This window comes from Aspergillus versicolor, assembly GCF_001890125.1.
Source record: "Aspergillus versicolor CBS 583.65 unplaced genomic scaffold ASPVEscaffold_4, whole genome shotgun sequence".
NCBI lineage: Eukaryota > Fungi > Ascomycota > Eurotiomycetes > Eurotiales > Aspergillaceae > Aspergillus > Aspergillus versicolor.
The window spans coordinates 1,054,422-1,071,434 of record NW_024467527.1 but is presented as its reverse complement, the minus strand read 5'-3'; the positions used below and the strand labels follow the sequence as shown (position 1 = coordinate 1,071,434).

Sequence of the window (17,013 nt, the reverse complement as noted above, 5' to 3'; positions counted from 1 at the left end):
TCGAATGTGGATGTGGATCGATACAGCGTGGGGTGAATTATAACACAAAGGAATCTATCACTGACTGTGGTCTACAGGTTGAAAATCTCTAGAAAGAATAACTGGCGGAGACCCCAGTCTAGTATTGTTCACGAGTTCAGTAAGTTCATTAAGTACATGGCCTGAAAACACGCCCAAAGAGCTCCTCGCATTCAGAGAGAAAGGTAAATTCAAACAGATGCAGAGAATACATGAAAAAAAGAAAGAAAAAATACATATAGAATGAGATGAAATGGAAATGCAAAAATTAAACCAAGTTCCGCGAGCTGGTCATTTCTCCGTATCGCCCTCTTCCTCTCGTGGTATCGTAAGCATTGACAACCCTCATCTGCCCACCCTCGTCGGCTTGACTGAATGCATAACCGCGCTGCTTCCGCATGCGCTGCACCTGTCGAACTTTTCGGATCGCTTTCTGGAACTGCTCCATACGCGGGCGGTAGTCCTGGACATTGTACTTCTGGATTTCCTGGACGTGGTGGTAGTGCTGTGGGTAGTACATCCGCTTGGCGTACTTCCAGGCATAGTCGCGGAGGAGACAGAGACAGGGGAGAACGATCGCCATCAAGTAGAAGATGGGGGAGGTGAATAGACGCGGGATGGTACCGTAATATTCTTTCGAGAAGCCAATGGCCGGTGCCGCATAACCATAGGCTGGGAGGAATCCAAGCCAGATGACCATCGAACCCGGTATGGCAATGAACGTGTATTTTGTCCAAATGTTTGTGATCAGTGCTGCTTTTCCAAGAACAGTAGCTAACACGGCGGTGTATAGTGCTGAACCCCAGACCCAATGGCCGGCGACTTTACCGTCACCTTGCGGAAGGTCGGAGTAGAAGATCAACTGAGAAACAATGTATAGCAGAAGAGAGTGGTAGAAGCCGTTGGCGATCCACGACCAGAAGCTGTGACGCTTGAAAAACATTCCCTTCTGTCCGAGTTGATATAACTGGGGGTATCGGTCTAGGAGACGGGCAGAGATGAACTGATCACAAATACCCATCGCAAACGGGGGTAGCACGGTGAAGAAGACGTTGTAGAACGAAAGAGTCCATGATTCGTAAATAACTTCACCAGAAAATGCATTTTGGAAGGAGTACTGTAGGTCGTTAGTTTGTGAAGACACCAAGATGGATGTTTAGGCTGGCTTACCCAAAACTGTGTCATGTAAAGAGCAATATTCTTGTAGAATGAGTAAAGGATGACGCGACTAATCCGATGGTAGCTCCAAGCTCCATGGACAAGAAGAAGTTTGCGAAGATAGCGGAACTGAGCGATAGAAACGTCGGCTGATCTTGCGGCCTGCAAACCTTCGACACCACTGATACCAACTCCAACGTGAGCCGCTTGGATCATAGAAACATCGTTGGCACCGTCACCGATAGCCAAAAGTAAAGATTTGAGATGGCGTTTGACAAGTTTGACAACAAGAGCCTTTTGAAGCGGTGAAACACGACTGCGACTGTTAGTATTTGTTTCAGAGAAAGGGAGAGGGAAGAAGAAGACTTACCAGCAAATAACAGCCTTACACTGGACAGCAAGATCGAGGAACAACTTTTCCATGTCCTTCTCAAGCGCAAAAGTCAGAGATCTACCGTCAATGATGAGGGCGAGTTGTTCGGCTTCGGTTTGACTCTGGACAGCTTGGAGCTTCTTGGTCAAGTTATCCCTGGTGGCTTCCGCATTATCCTCATTGACAATCAGAAGCGTCATATCCTCCGAGACCAGCTTGCAGGACATTCCAATGTTAATAGCGGTTTCCTGTCTGTCACCAGTCAGAACCCAGATCTTGATACCTGCGGTTTGCAAGGTATGAATGGTGTCAGGGACACCATCCTGAAGTCGATCTTCAATAGCGGTAGCACCAAGGAGATAGAAATCCTTCTCAATAAGCTCGGCAGCTTTATCAAGCTCCTCTGCACGGTTTCCGCCAACTGTGGTAGATGCTTTGTCAAATATTTGGTACCATTCCTGGAACTCGCCCTCGGGGATTTCACGCATAGCCAAACAAAGAGTACGAAGACCATCCGACGCATATTCTTCGAGATGTTGCAATGTCGATTCAACAATGGGGTTGTCTTGGTTAAGGCGCTCGAGGATGACGGTATCCGCACCTTTGACATAGATGCGAATGCGCCCATCCGGGCAACGGAAGATGGTCGACATACGCTTTCTGGTGGAGTTGAATTCACATACTGCCAGTAGTTCGTACTCGTACTCTTGTCCTGCGACTGTGATGATCACAGATCTAGGCCTTCGGTTGCTGAACCGATAACCCATCCGAGCTGCACCTTCAACAAGAGCTCCCTCATCGGGAGACGCGGCTTGGTACTTGATGTTATCCGGGTCCGCTTCAGATCTTTCAGGAATAACAGTGTGGCATGTGGCAAGCAGAGTGAGGAAATGGTGGATTGCGTCCTTGGTGGGGTGAGAGACCATATTTTCACGGAGTTTCTTGAAATCGTGTACCCCCGTCTCAACCCCGTCTTCTACCGTAGCACGTCGGTCTTCAGCAACATCGTCTCCATACTGAATGCCACCAATCGTGCACTCCTTGAACTCCATCATGTTGCAAGTCAAGGTACCAGTCTTGTCCGAGAAAATGTACTCGATTTGCCCAAGCTCTTCAACCAGCGATGATGTTCTGCAGGTAGCTGGAGTATCCGTCACGTCGTAGTAGATGTCGAGGTCGGAATTGATCAACAATGCCTGTGAATATTTCACAATTTCGATGGTAACGAAGAGCGATATAGGAACGAGGTTGGAGTAAAGGACCCAATATGTGAAGATATCCATGATAAACTGCTTTCCAGGGTTGGTGTTTGCGTAGTCAAGGTAAATGAGCTTGTCCTTTTCAGTCCGGCGGATGATCAAGTCGCCAACGGAACTGACCACACTAAGTGCGATGAGAATGCTGACCAACATCAAAATCTGAATATTAACCATGCGCTCCACGGCAGTCCGCTTGATGGGGGTCGCGGTAGCGTTTCGCATCAACTTCGTCTCGTGGCCGGTGAAAACAACAATGCCGTGGATCCATGGAGTGTTTCGAAGCGTTGCTCCTCGAAGCAACAGCTGGTCTGGTGCCAACGGCAGTTCCTTTTCCCCTCCCCCAGCGTGCATGGTCAAAGTAGCTTCGTATGTATACAGGCTGCTGTTGGGCTGCTCAGAACGTATGCGGCCACTAAGCCGGCTGAGATCAGCCGGGCTGACCAGATGCGAGGTTTCCGGGATACCTTGTTTGATTTTGAGGTTAGTCTCACCGTCAAGGTTTGCCGTTTCGATATAACATAGACCTTCTGGTTCCGAAGAGGCCAGAAGAACCAAGTCAGCTGGGAACGGCTGCTCGGACTCAACACGGACGATGTCTCCCACGGATACATCAACCCATTTGGTTTCGTGAAATGCGGACCCTTTGAGGACTTGTGTTTTGGAGTAATTCAGTGACTTGTCCGACGTTCTCCGTTTGTAATCCTCCACTAATTCCTTAATAGCCGATACCAACAACACAATCACCAGCGGTCCGATTGTAGTATATCGATTCGTTGGCGAAACATTAGGAATTTGCTGCAATACTGCGGTGAATAAGAAAAACAAGTTTGCATATTTCGAGAACTGTTCGTATAAGAACTTCGGGAGAAAGGTGACGATGTTGTACTTGGCTGTTGACACGTGGTTGTCGACAAACTTGTGCACGGCGTTCGCCGGGGGATTGTTCAGCATAATCATACGAGGACCAAGCGTAGATGGGTCGGCCTTGCCACGGCCAAAGCCAAACTTGAACGACGGTTTCTTCGACTTCTTCGGTGCCGCCGCCTCCTCAGAAACCGCACTGTCGGCACGCGCAGCTCGCGCCCCGGACTCGGTCAGGGGGAGGTCCATCTCGGAATATTCAGGCTTCATCCCCAACATATTCTTCGCTCTGCCCATTATCCCGCCACCCATACTCAGTATACTATTCCGCTCCTTCGCGTGCCGCATGCGAGAGTCCCCCTCCATCGGGTCTTGGCCCGTCATATCGTAGTACCCATGCATGTTCCTATCGTCGTCATACTCGTCGATCGAATACCGCTGGTAGTTATCCAGCCCCGAGGACTGCGAATAGGTTCGCGATACATCGTGCCCGGAGTAGGGATCGGTCATGTAGATGCCGGCCCCCGCGGGGGGAGGCGCGGAACCCGTCGCATGGGCGCCGGATTGCGGTTCGACTCTTCCGCCGACAAAACTATCGTAAGAGACCGAAGGACGAGGTTGAGAAGGGTCGGTGTCGTCGATGTTGTACTGTCGCAAGAGTCTCTCGTCGTTGACCGGTGGAGGCCGCCCTGTGGTGTAAATCGGGGCCGATTCTTCCAACTGCAGTAGGTCATCATCCCGGCCAGCGGCGGGATGACGACCTGGAGCCCTACCGCCGGCCATGATGATCGGGAAGGGCTAACACTGTCAGTGTGGTGGTGTAACCCAGGGGGAGCATCAATTATTCCAAGTGGGTGCCGCTATTGCTTTCTTCGGAAGGGGGGAATCCGGGGCAAGGAGAATAAGACCTCGTGGAATACGGCGAGGAAGCGATCGAGGAGGAGGTCGAAAGTAGAGAAGAAATTAAGTAGGAGGAGAAAGACAATACTCAGCCAAAAAAAGAATACGGTGATTGCCTGGTGAAGTGAGAATTGAGGAGAGTTTCTGGCTGCGCTAGCCGCCGGTTGGGTTTGGCGTGCGGCGGTGCTTTCCAGCCCCGTTGTCTCCGTTGTCTCACGCTTCGCCGAGCTGCAAGCTTGACGTGGGCTGCTCTCGACAGGGATCTTTTAGCGTGGCGCTTATTCCAGGATTCTATATTAATGTCCACGACTATAAGTATACATCTGGTTATCTTTAAGTGTTCTTGCTGTGCTCTGTCCTACAATCTTGGGGTGCGAAAAGGAGCTCTCCATGCTGTTACGTAGTTGTCTGGGCCTAGCTCCCATATAGATCAGGGGCGCAAATCTTTATTACGGATCGTCGGACGTGGGAGATTTTCACTCCACGGCAGCACCTGCGATTTCTCGTACCTTGTAAATGATGATCGTGCATTTCATTCATCTATCATACATCGCATCCTTCGCTTGGGCGAAGTATTTACGTTGCCTACGCGACAGGGCGATCGTTCTCTGCTCTAGCTTGCTCTGCGAGGCCACCTTTGGCCCGTTTGGCAAGGTCAACCTGCAGGGCCTTGTCAATGATGGTGTTGATCTCTTTAACTTTCTCCAACGCGACCGTCGTCTTCGTCACAAACACCAGAGCATCCACCGGGGAGCCTGAGAATTTGGAGAGGTAGCAGACATCACCAGCATTGTTCATCCCAATCACCACGTCCGCCTCGGACGCTTGCTCTTCTTTCCGCGTCGCATCGAGCACAACCTGCTTCCCGTCGTCAAATGTATGGAACGTGACCGAAAGGGGCTTGTGAGTGATGTTCAAGGGCGCGGGAACTCTCTCGTCCACTCCGTAAACAATCACCTGCCCGTCCTTGACCACAGCATCTGGACGGCGGAAGTGTTGTAGTCCGGCCATGATACCAATGCAGGATGCATCGATCAGATTGCCGTCATAGTCAGTAATATGTACGTCGGCACGTATCGTCCAGCAGCTGACACCTTTGAGGATGCAGAGAGATTCCGTATCTAAGGCGTTCGAGTGACGAATAACACGATCTAATACGTTCGTAACGTATGTCTCCAGGTCCCCTTGTCTATTAAGAGCAGCCAATTAGTTCAGGTACAAGGTACTTATTGTCGAATTCCATTCTCATACCGGCCATTCTCCCAGGCTGGGGATCCCATCGCCGTCAACTCCATAGCAATATTGAAGATACCATCAAACGGTCGGTCATCGTGAGGTTTTCCAACTTCGGCGGATATCCGAACGATGAGGCTATTCCGACAGTTAGAAACGTAGAGATAAAATGTAGCAATTGACACAAACCTCGTCTTTCCAAGCTGTACTTTGACATGGCCATATTCTTCGCCAAACGAGAGATTGAGCGGACGGAGCTGATCCGCCTTGCGGCCATCCAGCCTCACGTCCTCGCGGAGCGCATCGAGGATGAAATCGCGCTCGGCAATCGAGAGCGGTGCTTCTTTGTTCATAATTGCGGGCAGACTCAGCCCCGGTGAGGGGGTCAAGACAGAACGAGCACTTTCGCCTGGAATTTTCTCTGCATTCTGCAGCGTCATTGAAGCCAGGCGGGTCTTTGTCCTGATGTGGCCAATAACATGCTAGAAACACAAAGCGGTGAGCTGACCAGATTCTAGCCTCAGGCCGCTTCGTCGATATCCGATCACCTTGGACTTTCAGACTTGTCGCCGAAACTTCACGCTACAGGCACCATGACTACAGGTAAAAGACCTATTTATCATCTTTATGTGCTCCCTTGCTAATGCCGTACAGCCCACAGACCCACCTTCGATCCCGTATGTCGCAACTCCTTTTGTCCAGAACAACCACTCACATAATCTAGGCACGAGGTAAAGAGGCCCTCCGCGGCCCTGCATACCACCAGCGGCTCCTTCCTGCTCACACACACCTGAAGACTCGGTATGTTATACATATCTTACAGTACTGAACAATGACTGAGTGAACCAGCCAATCTGGTCAAGGCACCCAGGGCGAATCGGCGCATCGCGACTTGCGCGCTGAATTGCTGCAGGCAGAGGCAAACCACTTCGCCAAGAAGCAAGGACTCCCCGTGAATGAAGCACCAACCGAAAACGCCCCTCCGAAGCGTCAACTCGAGGGCGGCCCTTCAGGCGGCATCGACGGAGACATAGAAGAGGAAGATCCGGAAGCGAAACGGCGGCGGGTATTAGAAGAGACGAGAGATATAGACGCCGATTCAGATGGCTCGGAGGAAGAGAGTAGCGAAGAAGAAAGGTTAGTATCTTGCTGCTGACCCCAGGTTCTATGCTAAGAAGCTACAGTGATGATGAAGACGAAGCTGCGGAACTGATGCGAGAACTCGAGAAGATCAAGAAAGAAAGGCTAGCACAAAAGGAGAAGGAGGTTTGTAGGGCCCCTAATATGCACGATCAAGTTGCTTACTAGGAATAGGAGAGCGAGCGCGCAGCGGAAGAACAGGAACAACGCGAGGTCGACATTGCGCGGGGAAACCCCCTACTCAACCCATCGGACTTTAACATGAAACGTCGCTGGGACGACGATGTTGTTTTCAAGAACCAGGCTCGGGGAACAGAAGATAAGAGAGGAAAGGAGTTTGTTAACGACCTGCTACGATCTGACTTTCACAAGAAGTTTATGTCAAAGTACGTGCGGTAACTGCATGCCTTGGCTGGCCGCCTCGCACGTCTCGCACTATCTAGTGGAATCCAGGGTTTCGGATTCCTTGGGTGTCCTATGATAGCTGTCGTGGAATCGAAGCTTTTAACCAGCACTTTGATATATGGCGTTTAGCGTGGCTGTTTGAGCTGAGGTATAGACATGTACTTTATTAATGATACCTCGTACTATAAATTGAACAAGAGATAACATTCTTATCCTTTAATTGTAACCGAGTCACTTATTCCCCGAAGCCCTTAATTCCATCACCATCAACTCGTTGATTTAACACTTTTAGTAATGCCGGCAATAAATCACCGCATCCACCCCGCCCTCATCTGCATCCCATTACCATTCCATCACTTCAGCAAGAAACACCATAAACGGCACACAACTGACAAGATGGAATCACAACCGACCTCGAAAGCCTTGCACTGTATGTACCGTCGCGCGAAGCATCACCGCAGTTATTCGCGTCACTTCACATGAAGATCAATCCGAATGAAAGCTCATGATACAGTCCGCATAAACAATGATATCTCCCAATTGCTCCAGCGATTCGAAAATATTATGGCTACGACTACAGTATGTTTCACCTTTATCCCCGACTGCGCCTCAAACGGAGACATGGGCGGCGGAGCAGCATTGCTAACTCGCTTTTCACATCCAGGTCGATAGTACCAGCCACACGACGACGGCCGTTGAAACGTACCAGCTTGATGTGGAATCCACGGCATTGGTACGTTAGTTTCTTTTCTCTGTCCCGAGAACGTCTCTCAATCCTATTTCGTTGCATCGTATTTCCTGCTTTAGCCTCAATCCACCGGAAATGTCCACTAACTCATTCCCTTCCAATAACAGGTCCGCGCTGCAGAAGACATCCTCTCCCTAACCCGGTCGATGAAAGAAACTTGGCTATTCGGGAAGCTAGATACTCTCGGTGAAGATGAATCCGAAACGAAGCGCAGAGAAGAATTGGAGAGGGATGCTGCGGTTATTCAGAAGGCCATTGAGGACGGCGGGATATTGAAGCCGGCGGAGCAGTAGTCGGTTTTTTTTACCGCTAATACTCTCTGCTTCTCTCTTTCTATTTGCAAAAAAAATATAGATTGATATGGAGGCTTGGTTGGCGCTGGGTTGATTTTGATTTGGGAAGGCATGGCGCTTTCGGTGTATATGGAGTATATGGAGTTTGGAGGGCATTTTTATCATTGAGGAGATGGCCGATACCCTTAAATCAATTTATTCGTCTAGGTTCCGTCTAATTTAACATGTGATGCTCTATACAGGTCAAGTCTGCATGATTGTATTGATATCTCCACTGTAGCTATGCTCCTGGTCAATACCTAGACCGCCGCCTTCATATCATATCAAACTCCGATAAGGAAAATAAATGCACCCTCCCCACCACCTCTCCTCTCCTCTCCTCTTATTATATCCAACACCAACACCAAAATCTTCTAGATCCAATTCAACCTCGAAATCTCAATCCCATAGACGAACTCAATCGCCTACCAGAAATCACCCTGTTGACAACCTTCTTTCTTTACCCATTCAACAAAACAACAATGCCCACACCACCCCTCCCGGTCCCCCTCACCCTCATCGTCGCAACAACACCAATCCACATCCCCTCCCCCGCAAATGCCGCCGCCGTCCCAACAACAAAAACCCTCCTAGGGATCGGCCTAAACGGCTCGCTTCCCTGGCCACGCATCAAGACCGACATGTCGTTTTTCGCGCGCGTCACGGCGCGTCCGCCGGGAGCCACCACCACAACAGCTACGACAGGAGCAGGGAAGGCGACGACAAACGCGCTCATCATGGGTCGCAAGACTTACGATTCCGTCCCGCCGAAGTTACGGCCTCTAGGGAAGCGGCTTAATGTTGTTATTTCGAGGGATAAGGAGGGGGTTGTTGCGGAGAGGGTGAGGGGGGAGTTGGAAGCTAAGTGGGGGAGGGAGAGGGAATTGGCTGAGGCTAAAGCGAAGGCTAGAGCTGAGGAGTCTGCTGCTGCGGCTTTTGCAGCTGCGGGCCAGGCTACGACGACTACTTCTACCGCTACTACGCCGGCGCCGGCTGAGGGGCGAACAGATGCGTTTGTGTCGGCGAGTCTGGAGGAGGCGTTGACGCGGCTTGATGCTGCCGCGGCGGAAGAGGAAGGGGGTGTTGGGAATGTATTCGTGATCGGAGGCGCGGAGATCTATGGTGCTTCGTTGAGGTTGGGGACTGAATCTGGGTCCGGGGTGAAGAGGAAGGTCAGACTTGTGATGACGGATGTGGAGAAGGTAGATGGGAGTGGATTTGAATGTGATACGTTTTTCCCGATTGATGGGAAAGATCTAGCAGGAGATAAGTGGAGGAAGGTTAGTGCGGAGGAAGTAACAAACTGGGTTGGCGAGCAGGTTACGGGGGAGTGGATTCAAGAAGGGGACGTGAGGGTCCGGATGGTCGGATATGAGAGTGTGGAATTGTAATAGCTCAGAGAACAATGCGATAGAAGTAGATATATACCCCAGGGCTTGATATGTATCAAATGGCCATACTATATTCGCTGATGATGCATGTAAGCAAGAGAATGCAATATAAAGAGAGACAAGGAAAATCCAACGCTAATGTACAACATCTAAACAGTAGAGATAATGCAAAATGAACTGAAAATCAAGATAGGGTATTCGAAATCAAAAACAAGACGACAGACAGGTCATCGATGGAAATGCAATGTTCCAGAAAGCGTCAAAGAGTCTATCCGTTCTCCTTCATAAACTTTACAAAAGCCTTCTTATGCACCAGGCCCGCATAACGCCCATCCTGAAGGACGCACAGGTAGCGCAGTCCGAGCTTGACGAAGCACTGATAAACAAGGTCTATAGGGGAGTGGATATCGAGAGCAAGAGGAGCCTGGGAGGTCGGTCAGCTTTAATTCATGGCTAGGTTATAAAAAGAAGAAAGGCAAGCAACTTACCGGATCTATATATCTAGTGAAATCAACGTTCAACGAATCCTCGTCATCCGTGTCGGAAATAGCAGAAGAGTGGTCCACGGCCATCAGACACGACGTACTGTCTTCATCCTCCAGACTATCAAGCGCATACTCCAGATCCGGAGCTGGAATGAGTCCGATAAGCACACCGTCACGCAGAATCGGGAGCCCGCTGTCTAACTCTCCTGCCATGAGAAGATGCTGAAGCTTCGAGCGTAGCTCTCGTGCCGGAACAAGCGGAGATTCCGTGACCTCAATCATTCGACTCCGCCGAACCGGCCGAACAATATCACCAAGCTCTGCATCGGACATGATTTGGAGTTTGCTATCGAGGAATGGATATGAGTTCATTTCAGTCAGGAAGTCCTAAAGCAAAGGTCAGTATATGGAGAATTCTCAGACAGGGACCGAAACCTACATAAATACTGTGAGGCTCAATAGCATCGGCAGTCCACTTGGCGCACAACACTGCCAATGAAAATGGCAACACATGGTCCAAGCTGCCAGTCAATTCAAACAAAATGACAGCAAGGGTAACGGATAGACGTGTAACTCCACACATGGTAGCACCTGCAGCAACCATAGCATACACTCCCGGGGTTACACAAGATTCCATACCAGCAACCGCTGCGCATGACGACCCGAATAATATGAAGTTCGGAAACTTCAATGCCAAGTACTGCGTCGCATGGCCGACAATGCGGCCCATCAAGCCACCGACTACCATTGAAGGAACGTAGATACCCGCAGGTACCTTGATGCCGAAGGTTATCACGGTCAGAATGCTTTTGATCACAAGTGCCACTGTCAGCGAGCGAAGTACGTCACCGATGCCCTCCGGGTGTGGACATAGACCGTCTGGAGATCGGGAATCGCGCTCGCATGGACTAGCTAACTGGAACAGGAGCTCTGTTACCGGCAACTTTGTGTAGCGGTTCCAGAAACCCATTAGGCCAGTCAGGAGCGCTACAAGGACGACCTCCAATAGTGGCCAGCGCTTGATGGCAGGGATGCGGCGGAATGACTTCGCCCATAAGCTAGAGACCTTGATAAATAGAGCGCCCACCGCACCTCCGAGCACACCCAGGAACATGAAAATACCAAGCTCAAAAATCTCCCAGTCGCCCAAGTACCGGACTTCAAAAAGAACAATCTTTCCAGTACCGTAGGGGTTTAGGAACTTCAGCGAAAGAGCCGCGGCAATGCAGCAGAAGAAGGTCCGGAAGAGGGTCTTGGGCGGGAAGTAGTAGCTGACTTCCTCCTGGCTGAAGAGGACACCACCAATCGGGGCACCGAAAGCTACGGCAACACCACTGGCAGCACTGGCGCTGAGGACCTCACGCCGTTTACCGTCATTGTGATGGTATTTACTAAACAGGCGACAGCATATATTTCCCACACAGGTGGCAATATGCACATACGGGCCCTCTTTGCCAAGACTGAGGCCGGAGGCGACACTGAAGACCAGGGCCAAGGTCTTGATGACCAGTGTTTTGAACCCCAGATAACCGTGGAGCACAAACCCACTGTTGATGACCTTTACCTCGGCCACACCGCTACCCGCAGCAGAGTAATAGATCATATCAGGGCGGGTAGGTAGCATGGAGAACGAGGACGAGTCCCCAGACTCAGGCGAGTTATTCACGTCAGTCATTGGTTTCGAGGTGCGAGACCCCCCAGCAGCAAGATTCTCATCCAGGGTAGCCAGGGATACCGACGACGGGACGACAGTCTTGGTAAGCAGCGTCAAGAGACAAGACACAACAGCCAAGCCCACCGACCAGAGCACATAGACACCAAAGTCTACCCAGTGACTACCCCCAGACTCATGATTCATCATCTCAGACCAAGACCGCCATTCGGGACAATCGTCAAAGTCGGCACAGCAGTTGCCATGGCTCTTGAACCAAGACGTGGTACAGATCCCATCTTTAAGGTCAAAGACATAATCCTCCGACACATCCACAAAGTACGCAATCGCAGCCGTTATGCATCCAATCAGCGCAACCAAAAGCCAGCCCTGGGCGCCATCAAACAAAGCCAGAATTCGCCCGCGGATATCCTTCCTCCTGCGCAGTTCCCGAAGACGCACGCCGTCGGCAACACTATCATGCACCCAGTCCGTTGACGTAAACTGGTCATACCACATCCGGTCATCCAAAAATGATCCAGTCAGAGCATCCTTAGCCGAGGCAGCCAGACTCTCCGCCTGGCCTGCATCTAGGCTCCCCCGGCGACTAAACCGCTTATTCGTCGAGTTCGCTCGGCTATGGTGTCGAGACCGCCGCATACTGCCCGCAAGCAGAGTATGTCTAAACCCAGAGTCCGGGCCGGATGAGGCTGAGAAAGTGGTATAAGAGCGCTGCGGCGGTGCCCGGCGTTCTTTGGACTTCCCCAAGAGGCTGGTTGTCTCCCCAGCCTCCAAGGGCGGCTCTAGGGACTGGTAGGCTGTATGGGATTCTGAGATATGGCTATAGCTTCTGCGCATGACGGTCGGGGACGGAGGGGCAGTCCGGGGATTATTCCTGGTGCCGACATTCTCGGAATCGGGTGGCTCCTCGTGCGGAGCAGAGGTGAAATACGAAGGGATCGATCGGGGCATTTTTCATTGAAAGAGGGGACGTTGGTATTTCCCCCTTAGATCTGGCGGTCTTGCGAACTTGTCAGCCTGCTTGCTTGCGTTTTATAAACCAGATTCAACAAGAGATTACTCACAGAACAACATTGTCCCCTTACAGTGGCCTGAAGGGGGGAAGCTATTGTTGGATTCGGTTCAGGCCCAATAATGCGGAGTTGGCGAGTCCCACGGTACCCGGCGGCGACCACAAAGGCTATTTTCCGGAGATGAAACAAGGGGGGTAACAGAGACAAGATAATTTATACAGAAAGAAAATGAAAAGGAGAAAGGAGAGAAAGAGACTGAGAAGTATCGAAAGACGGTGAAAGGTGAGCGTGAAGGAAAAAGAGGAGACCTTTCTTTAGCTGGAGGGATGATCTGCCGTATTGCGTCTTAGCGCGCAGATGACCCGCCATCGCCATCCACAGGGACAGCACGGAGCAGTCACTGCCATCATCTGATGGCGATACAGCCCGACAGTGACTCTCGTCTTCAGCTTCTGTTGGTCCGGGCTGCCATCGTCGACAGGCCAAGAGATCCTCCGTCGTAGACATCTCTAACCAGCTTTGTACAGTGCTCTGCTCGTCGCTGTTGATCCCCAACTTCAATATCGCTTCTCGTCTCCACTGTCGTCATACAAAACCGCCAGGTCCTCGCAGGACCCTGAGTAGGCAGATATCCCCGGATCCGACTTCCTGCTATTTCCGATGACCGCTCTTTTTGACACCGTCCGTAACTAATTTTTCAGCCCAAGACCTGAACCAAAGACCTGAGCCACTTGAAACAGACAAATGCTGGGACGCATACGTCACCCCCCAAGGTCCCGGCAGATCATCGCTCTCTTCCCCATGGGGGTCCTACATCAATCCACGGTTCTGCATAGTGCACTTGCAGTGACAGCAGCAACACTGTCAGTGTCCTGCCAATTTATTTGACAGTTAACGTCTGTTACACGGGCGCCTGAAACATCATCTTCCCTCGCCACGCGAACCAACAGGATTGAACCTGGCTTGATTACGCTTCCCACGCGAGTCTTCTTGGGCTCCCTTGTGCTGACTATCAATGAAAACGCCCTTCCATACCTATAATTAACTTTATGCAGCACCGTGACGTCTTATGCAATGTAGCATTCCCCGCGATTTCATCGTCAGTCATCAGCCAACAGATCCCAGTATTACGGCTATTACACACGTGATGCTATTTCCCCTCGTATCATGGATAAAATAGGATGGTATTTTGCCCGTCGCTTCAGAAAAAAGTGAATTGGTTAAGGCTAGGCAAACTAGCATCCATACAATCGATAATATTCCCGCCGGTCCCTTCACATTGGCCAAACAAAGGATTTGCCAACGCATTTAACCAGAGCAGTATCCGACCTTCTCCGGCTCGCAGTCGTTGCTGCAGCCATCGTAGAAAACACAGGGGTGGTCGGCGTCGGTGCAGACATTCTTCAAGGTAGCGGTGTCGCCGTAGTTCAGGTTAATGCCGACAACTTCACCACCGTCGTATGCGGTAGTGCCCTCAACGTAGACATTGCGCTTGCACTGGGAGTCGCAGTTACCGCAGGAGCGGTAGACCTTGCCGTAGTCTTCGGCGTAGAAGTTGATGATCTTGAATGAGATTCGTCAGAGGCTGGCCACTCCAATGCAATCCATGAAGTGAGAGTACTTACGTTCACGGTGCCACAGCCATTGTGCTGGACAACCTTGTCGCTGGCGTGGTAAGCACCGCCGCCAATAATCCAGGACTCTTGTCCAGCGGAGTCACCTCGCTGCAAAGGAGAAATCAGAGAAATACATAGTAGCAGGATGGGGAGGAGGCCTTACAACGGTGATAGCGTCCTCGCAGACGTCCTCAAACCAAACAAACTCCAGGGTGCAAGGGCCCTCGCAGTGGACACCCTCTTTCTGATCTTTTCCAATGATAACATTCCTCAGTGTTGCACCGGAGCGGAGGATGAAGACAGCATCGTCATTTCCACCCTCGCCGCTACTGCATGCGCCAGAACCACGGTCATACTTGGCCCAGCCAGCATCAAAAGTTTCGCCAGCAGCAATCTCGATCGGGGAGCTGTTCGAGTAGTGGGCGGTATGCTGGGGGAGACCCCCCTCGTAGCCGAGACAGGCTAGAGCAACGGGGATGATGGACGAAGCTAGAGCAATCTTGGACAACATCGTTGCGAAGATGAAACTGCTGATCAGCCGAGGAGACAATCTGATTGAGCGAGCATGTCGATCAGAGGGCTCGAAAGCATTCTTATACTTCCTTCCGCCAGCCGACAAAATATCTCTCTTCCCACCTCAATTTGAGTAGTTTCTTGGGTCATTGGTGGATCAATGAAAAGGAGACAATCAAGACATCCAATTTGTTTTGTTATCACGAGGGAATCTTCACAGGAACAGCCGAGTCTTGGCCAGTACAGCTTTCGACCAAGTTCCCTCCAATTGAAGAGAAGAGCATCAAGGCATGGAGGGTGATGGATGGAGCACTGCGGTCCCGGTCACAACGGACCCTGACGGACCGCCAGATAAATTGGATCAGGCGCCCGCTGGTTGGATTCGCCAAGCTGTAGCAATATATCTCGCCGTGTTTGGTTTGCCGTGGCCAACGATGAGAATGCCCCGGGATTTTCCCTGCTTCGAATTACCGGTGGAGATGTCAAGGATGTAACTCCACGGAGTATGGCTTGCCATGACTCGAGAGCCGAGACGCTGTTCCTTGAAGGATTTCTTCAGATATGATCAGGGTCTGTGGCACTACTCTTGGGTTATTACAGGGTCATGGCTTCTCTTCATAAATCGCAATAGTCCAAGAGACCGGTGTCTGACCATTCCCTGTTTCTCGTGAAATCCGGGATATTTCTGAGTCTGGAATCAACCTTCATCTGCAGGGTTCGGAGCACCCCACCCGCAGAGTAAACAATTTAATATAATTCATGCCCACGTTTACCAGGATTCCCCACGGTGCAAGCACCGCCACAATGCACTTCTGATTCTTCACAAGCATGGAAGCGCACTCAGATTACTCCGTCCAGTGCAGACAAACACCGTGTGCTCCGCATCAGATCCGGATACGAGATATGCAAGTGCTATCTCCAACCCGGAAAATCAGATGTTTGTTTCTTAACTGCAGAAGCTTTTCTGGGTGTTGTCAATGTTAAAGGGTCGCTTGGCGGGGATTTTAGCATTGGCAATATGGGCCAGTGTTTCAGAATACCGTGGGAGGACTGCTTTCTCGCAACCTTTAGACAAGTCTAGAACCTCCTCGCGTGAGTTAGACTAGACATACTGTCACAAGAAAGGAAAGTGAAATGGTAAGCCACAATCTATCCAGCGTCATATCTATAATTCATTCAGTGGCTTGGAAATCGACAGATAAATAAAACAATCCAACAGGGAAAATAGATAGACAGAAACAATGTCACTTTACAAAAACAAATAATATACAGTTTTCTCTCTAGACTTACTACCTGTCGCGGTGCTAGCTCCATTGATCGAGGCTCTCCATCGCACCTCCCCTAAAAAGTATGAAGCACCAAAGACATTGCCTTTCCAGGAAAGCAGGAAGGTGCAGACCTGCGATAGGAAAGAGCGAACTCGCTAGGCCGGGGGGCTCCATCGCACTTACCCTCTAAGAGAGAGAGGACATTTTCATGTTAGGAAGGCATGATAGGGAGCCTGGAGCCCGGTGTTCGGTTATGAGGAAGGTGCAACCGCTTTCCACTCCATTGCACCCTCCTTACACAGCGAGTGGAATCCCGCCACTATAGGAAACTGCAACCAGCTGCTGGCTACATAGGTTGGAAGGTGCCATGCATATCGCATACTTGGTAGGTTCAGTATCAGAAAATAGAGTAGTAAATTTACCTATATTGTATGGCCCGGTCTAACTGGTAGGACTACCAGCGTAACTTCCACATTGACTGGGTCTGACGGGGAAACACGAGTGACGGTGAAAGGGGATATGCTGCCTGTCCATCCCGGACTCTGGCATGCGCGTTACAACTCATGAAGCATTCCGACACGCGATCCATGGTTCTACGTGGATGATTGTAGTGCAATTGAAAAGTGCA

The 17,013-nt window shown here is 50.7% G+C and overlaps 7 protein-coding genes across 7 annotated transcripts; 3 read left to right on the top strand and 4 right to left on the bottom strand.

Moving 5' to 3' along the window:
• Positions 1-2: 2 nt before the first annotated feature.
• ASPVEDRAFT_40983 (aminophospholipid-translocating P4-type ATPase DRS2) lies at positions 3-4,731 on the bottom strand. Its single transcript, XM_040812246.1, has 3 exons — positions 1,547-4,731; positions 1,189-1,492; positions 3-1,135 (listed from the first exon to the last, which is right to left on the bottom strand). The coding sequence occupies exons 1-3, from the start codon at positions 4,450-4,452 to the stop codon at positions 287-289; spliced, it is 4,059 nt and encodes a 1,352-aa protein (XP_040667167.1). The 5' UTR covers positions 4,453-4,731; the 3' UTR covers positions 3-286.
• Positions 4,732-5,154: 423 nt separating this feature from the next.
• On the bottom strand, positions 5,155-6,155 carry ASPVEDRAFT_52350 (exosome non-catalytic core subunit RRP45; the record flags this gene model as incomplete). Its single annotated transcript, XM_040814622.1, has 3 exons — positions 5,155-5,758; positions 5,821-5,940; positions 5,992-6,155. 3 exons carry the CDS (start codon positions 6,153-6,155, stop codon positions 5,155-5,157), a joined length of 888 nt encoding a protein of 295 aa, XP_040667166.1.
• A 205-nt stretch (positions 6,156-6,360) lies between these two features.
• ASPVEDRAFT_191307 (spliceosome-associated CWC15 family protein) lies at positions 6,361-7,565 on the top strand. Its single transcript, XM_040809087.1, has 6 exons — positions 6,361-6,405; positions 6,457-6,479; positions 6,527-6,603; positions 6,652-6,939; positions 6,987-7,068; positions 7,117-7,565. The coding sequence occupies exons 1-6, from the start codon at positions 6,396-6,398 to the stop codon at positions 7,339-7,341; spliced, it is 705 nt and encodes a 234-aa protein (XP_040667165.1). The 5' UTR covers positions 6,361-6,395; the 3' UTR covers positions 7,342-7,565.
• A 138-nt stretch (positions 7,566-7,703) lies between these two features.
• On the top strand, positions 7,704-8,631 carry ASPVEDRAFT_40979 (RNA polymerase II mediator complex head subunit MED22). Its single transcript, XM_040812245.1, has 3 exons — positions 7,704-7,926; positions 8,012-8,080; positions 8,203-8,631. Exons 1-3 carry the CDS (start codon positions 7,843-7,845, stop codon positions 8,386-8,388), a joined length of 339 nt encoding a protein of 112 aa, XP_040667164.1. The 5' UTR covers positions 7,704-7,842; the 3' UTR covers positions 8,389-8,631.
• A 533-nt stretch (positions 8,632-9,164) lies between these two features.
• ASPVEDRAFT_130980 (dihydrofolate reductase) lies at positions 9,165-9,818 on the top strand (the record flags this gene model as incomplete). The annotated part of the gene is made up of 1 exon (XM_040806773.1): positions 9,165-9,818. One exon carries the CDS (start codon positions 9,165-9,167, stop codon positions 9,816-9,818), a length of 654 nt encoding a protein of 217 aa, XP_040667163.1.
• A 134-nt stretch (positions 9,819-9,952) lies between these two features.
• ASPVEDRAFT_632527 (chloride channel protein) lies at positions 9,953-13,095 on the bottom strand. The gene is made up of 4 exons (XM_040815668.1): positions 13,040-13,095; positions 10,743-12,975; positions 10,307-10,690; positions 9,953-10,242 (listed from the first exon to the last, which is right to left on the bottom strand). The coding sequence occupies exons 2-4, from the start codon at positions 12,924-12,926 to the stop codon at positions 10,087-10,089; spliced, it is 2,724 nt and encodes a 907-aa protein (XP_040667162.1). The 5' UTR covers positions 12,927-12,975; positions 13,040-13,095; the 3' UTR covers positions 9,953-10,086.
• Positions 13,096-13,895: 800 nt separating this feature from the next.
• ASPVEDRAFT_632502 (pectate lyase) lies at positions 13,896-15,261 on the bottom strand. The gene is made up of 3 exons (XM_040815667.1): positions 14,768-15,261; positions 14,614-14,712; positions 13,896-14,551 (listed from the first exon to the last, which is right to left on the bottom strand). Exons 1-3 carry the CDS (start codon positions 15,113-15,115, stop codon positions 14,297-14,299), a joined length of 702 nt encoding a protein of 233 aa, XP_040667161.1. The 5' UTR covers positions 15,116-15,261; the 3' UTR covers positions 13,896-14,296.
• Positions 15,262-17,013: the final 1,752 nt, after the last annotated feature.

Excerpts from the sequence above, each read along its gene's own strand:
- ASPVEDRAFT_40983 (XM_040812246.1), bottom strand. The coding sequence starts at position 4,452 with ATGGCCGGCGGTAGGGCTCCAGGTCGTCATCCCGCCGCTGGCCGGGAT. Across the intron at positions 1,493-1,546 it reads TGTAAGGCTGTTATTTGCTG|TCGTGTTTCACCGCTTCAAA; the intron begins GTAAGTCTTCTT and ends TAACAGTCGCAG. Across the intron at positions 1,136-1,188 it reads TTTACATGACACAGTTTTGG|TACTCCTTCCAAAATGCATT; the intron begins GTAAGCCAGCCT and ends AACGACCTACAG.
- ASPVEDRAFT_191307 (XM_040809087.1), top strand. Across the intron at positions 6,604-6,651 it reads CACACACACCTGAAGACTCG|CCAATCTGGTCAAGGCACCC; the intron begins GTATGTTATACA and ends TGAGTGAACCAG. Across the intron at positions 7,069-7,116 it reads TAGCACAAAAGGAGAAGGAG|GAGAGCGAGCGCGCAGCGGA; the intron begins GTTTGTAGGGCC and ends TACTAGGAATAG.
- ASPVEDRAFT_40979 (XM_040812245.1), top strand. The coding sequence starts at position 7,843 with ATGAAAGCTCATGATACAGTCCGCATAAACAATGATATCTCCCAATTG. Across the intron at positions 7,927-8,011 it reads ATATTATGGCTACGACTACA|GTCGATAGTACCAGCCACAC; the intron begins GTATGTTTCACC and ends TTTCACATCCAG. Across the intron at positions 8,081-8,202 it reads ATGTGGAATCCACGGCATTG|GTCCGCGCTGCAGAAGACAT; the intron begins GTACGTTAGTTT and ends TTCCAATAACAG.
- ASPVEDRAFT_632527 (XM_040815668.1), bottom strand. The coding sequence starts at position 12,926 with ATGCCCCGATCGATCCCTTCGTATTTCACCTCTGCTCCGCACGAGGAG. Across the intron at positions 10,691-10,742 it reads TTGAGCCTCACAGTATTTAT|GACTTCCTGACTGAAATGAA; the intron begins GTAGGTTTCGGT and ends CCTTTGCTTTAG. Across the intron at positions 10,243-10,306 it reads TCACTAGATATATAGATCCG|GCTCCTCTTGCTCTCGATAT; the intron begins GTAAGTTGCTTG and ends CCGACCTCCCAG.
- ASPVEDRAFT_632502 (XM_040815667.1), bottom strand. The coding sequence starts at position 15,115 with ATGTTGTCCAAGATTGCTCTAGCTTCGTCCATCATCCCCGTTGCTCTA. Across the intron at positions 14,713-14,767 it reads GCGAGGACGCTATCACCGTT|CGAGGTGACTCCGCTGGACA; the intron begins GTAAGGCCTCCT and ends TCTCCTTTGCAG. Across the intron at positions 14,552-14,613 it reads ATGGCTGTGGCACCGTGAAC|ATCATCAACTTCTACGCCGA; the intron begins GTAAGTACTCTC and ends ATCTCATTCAAG.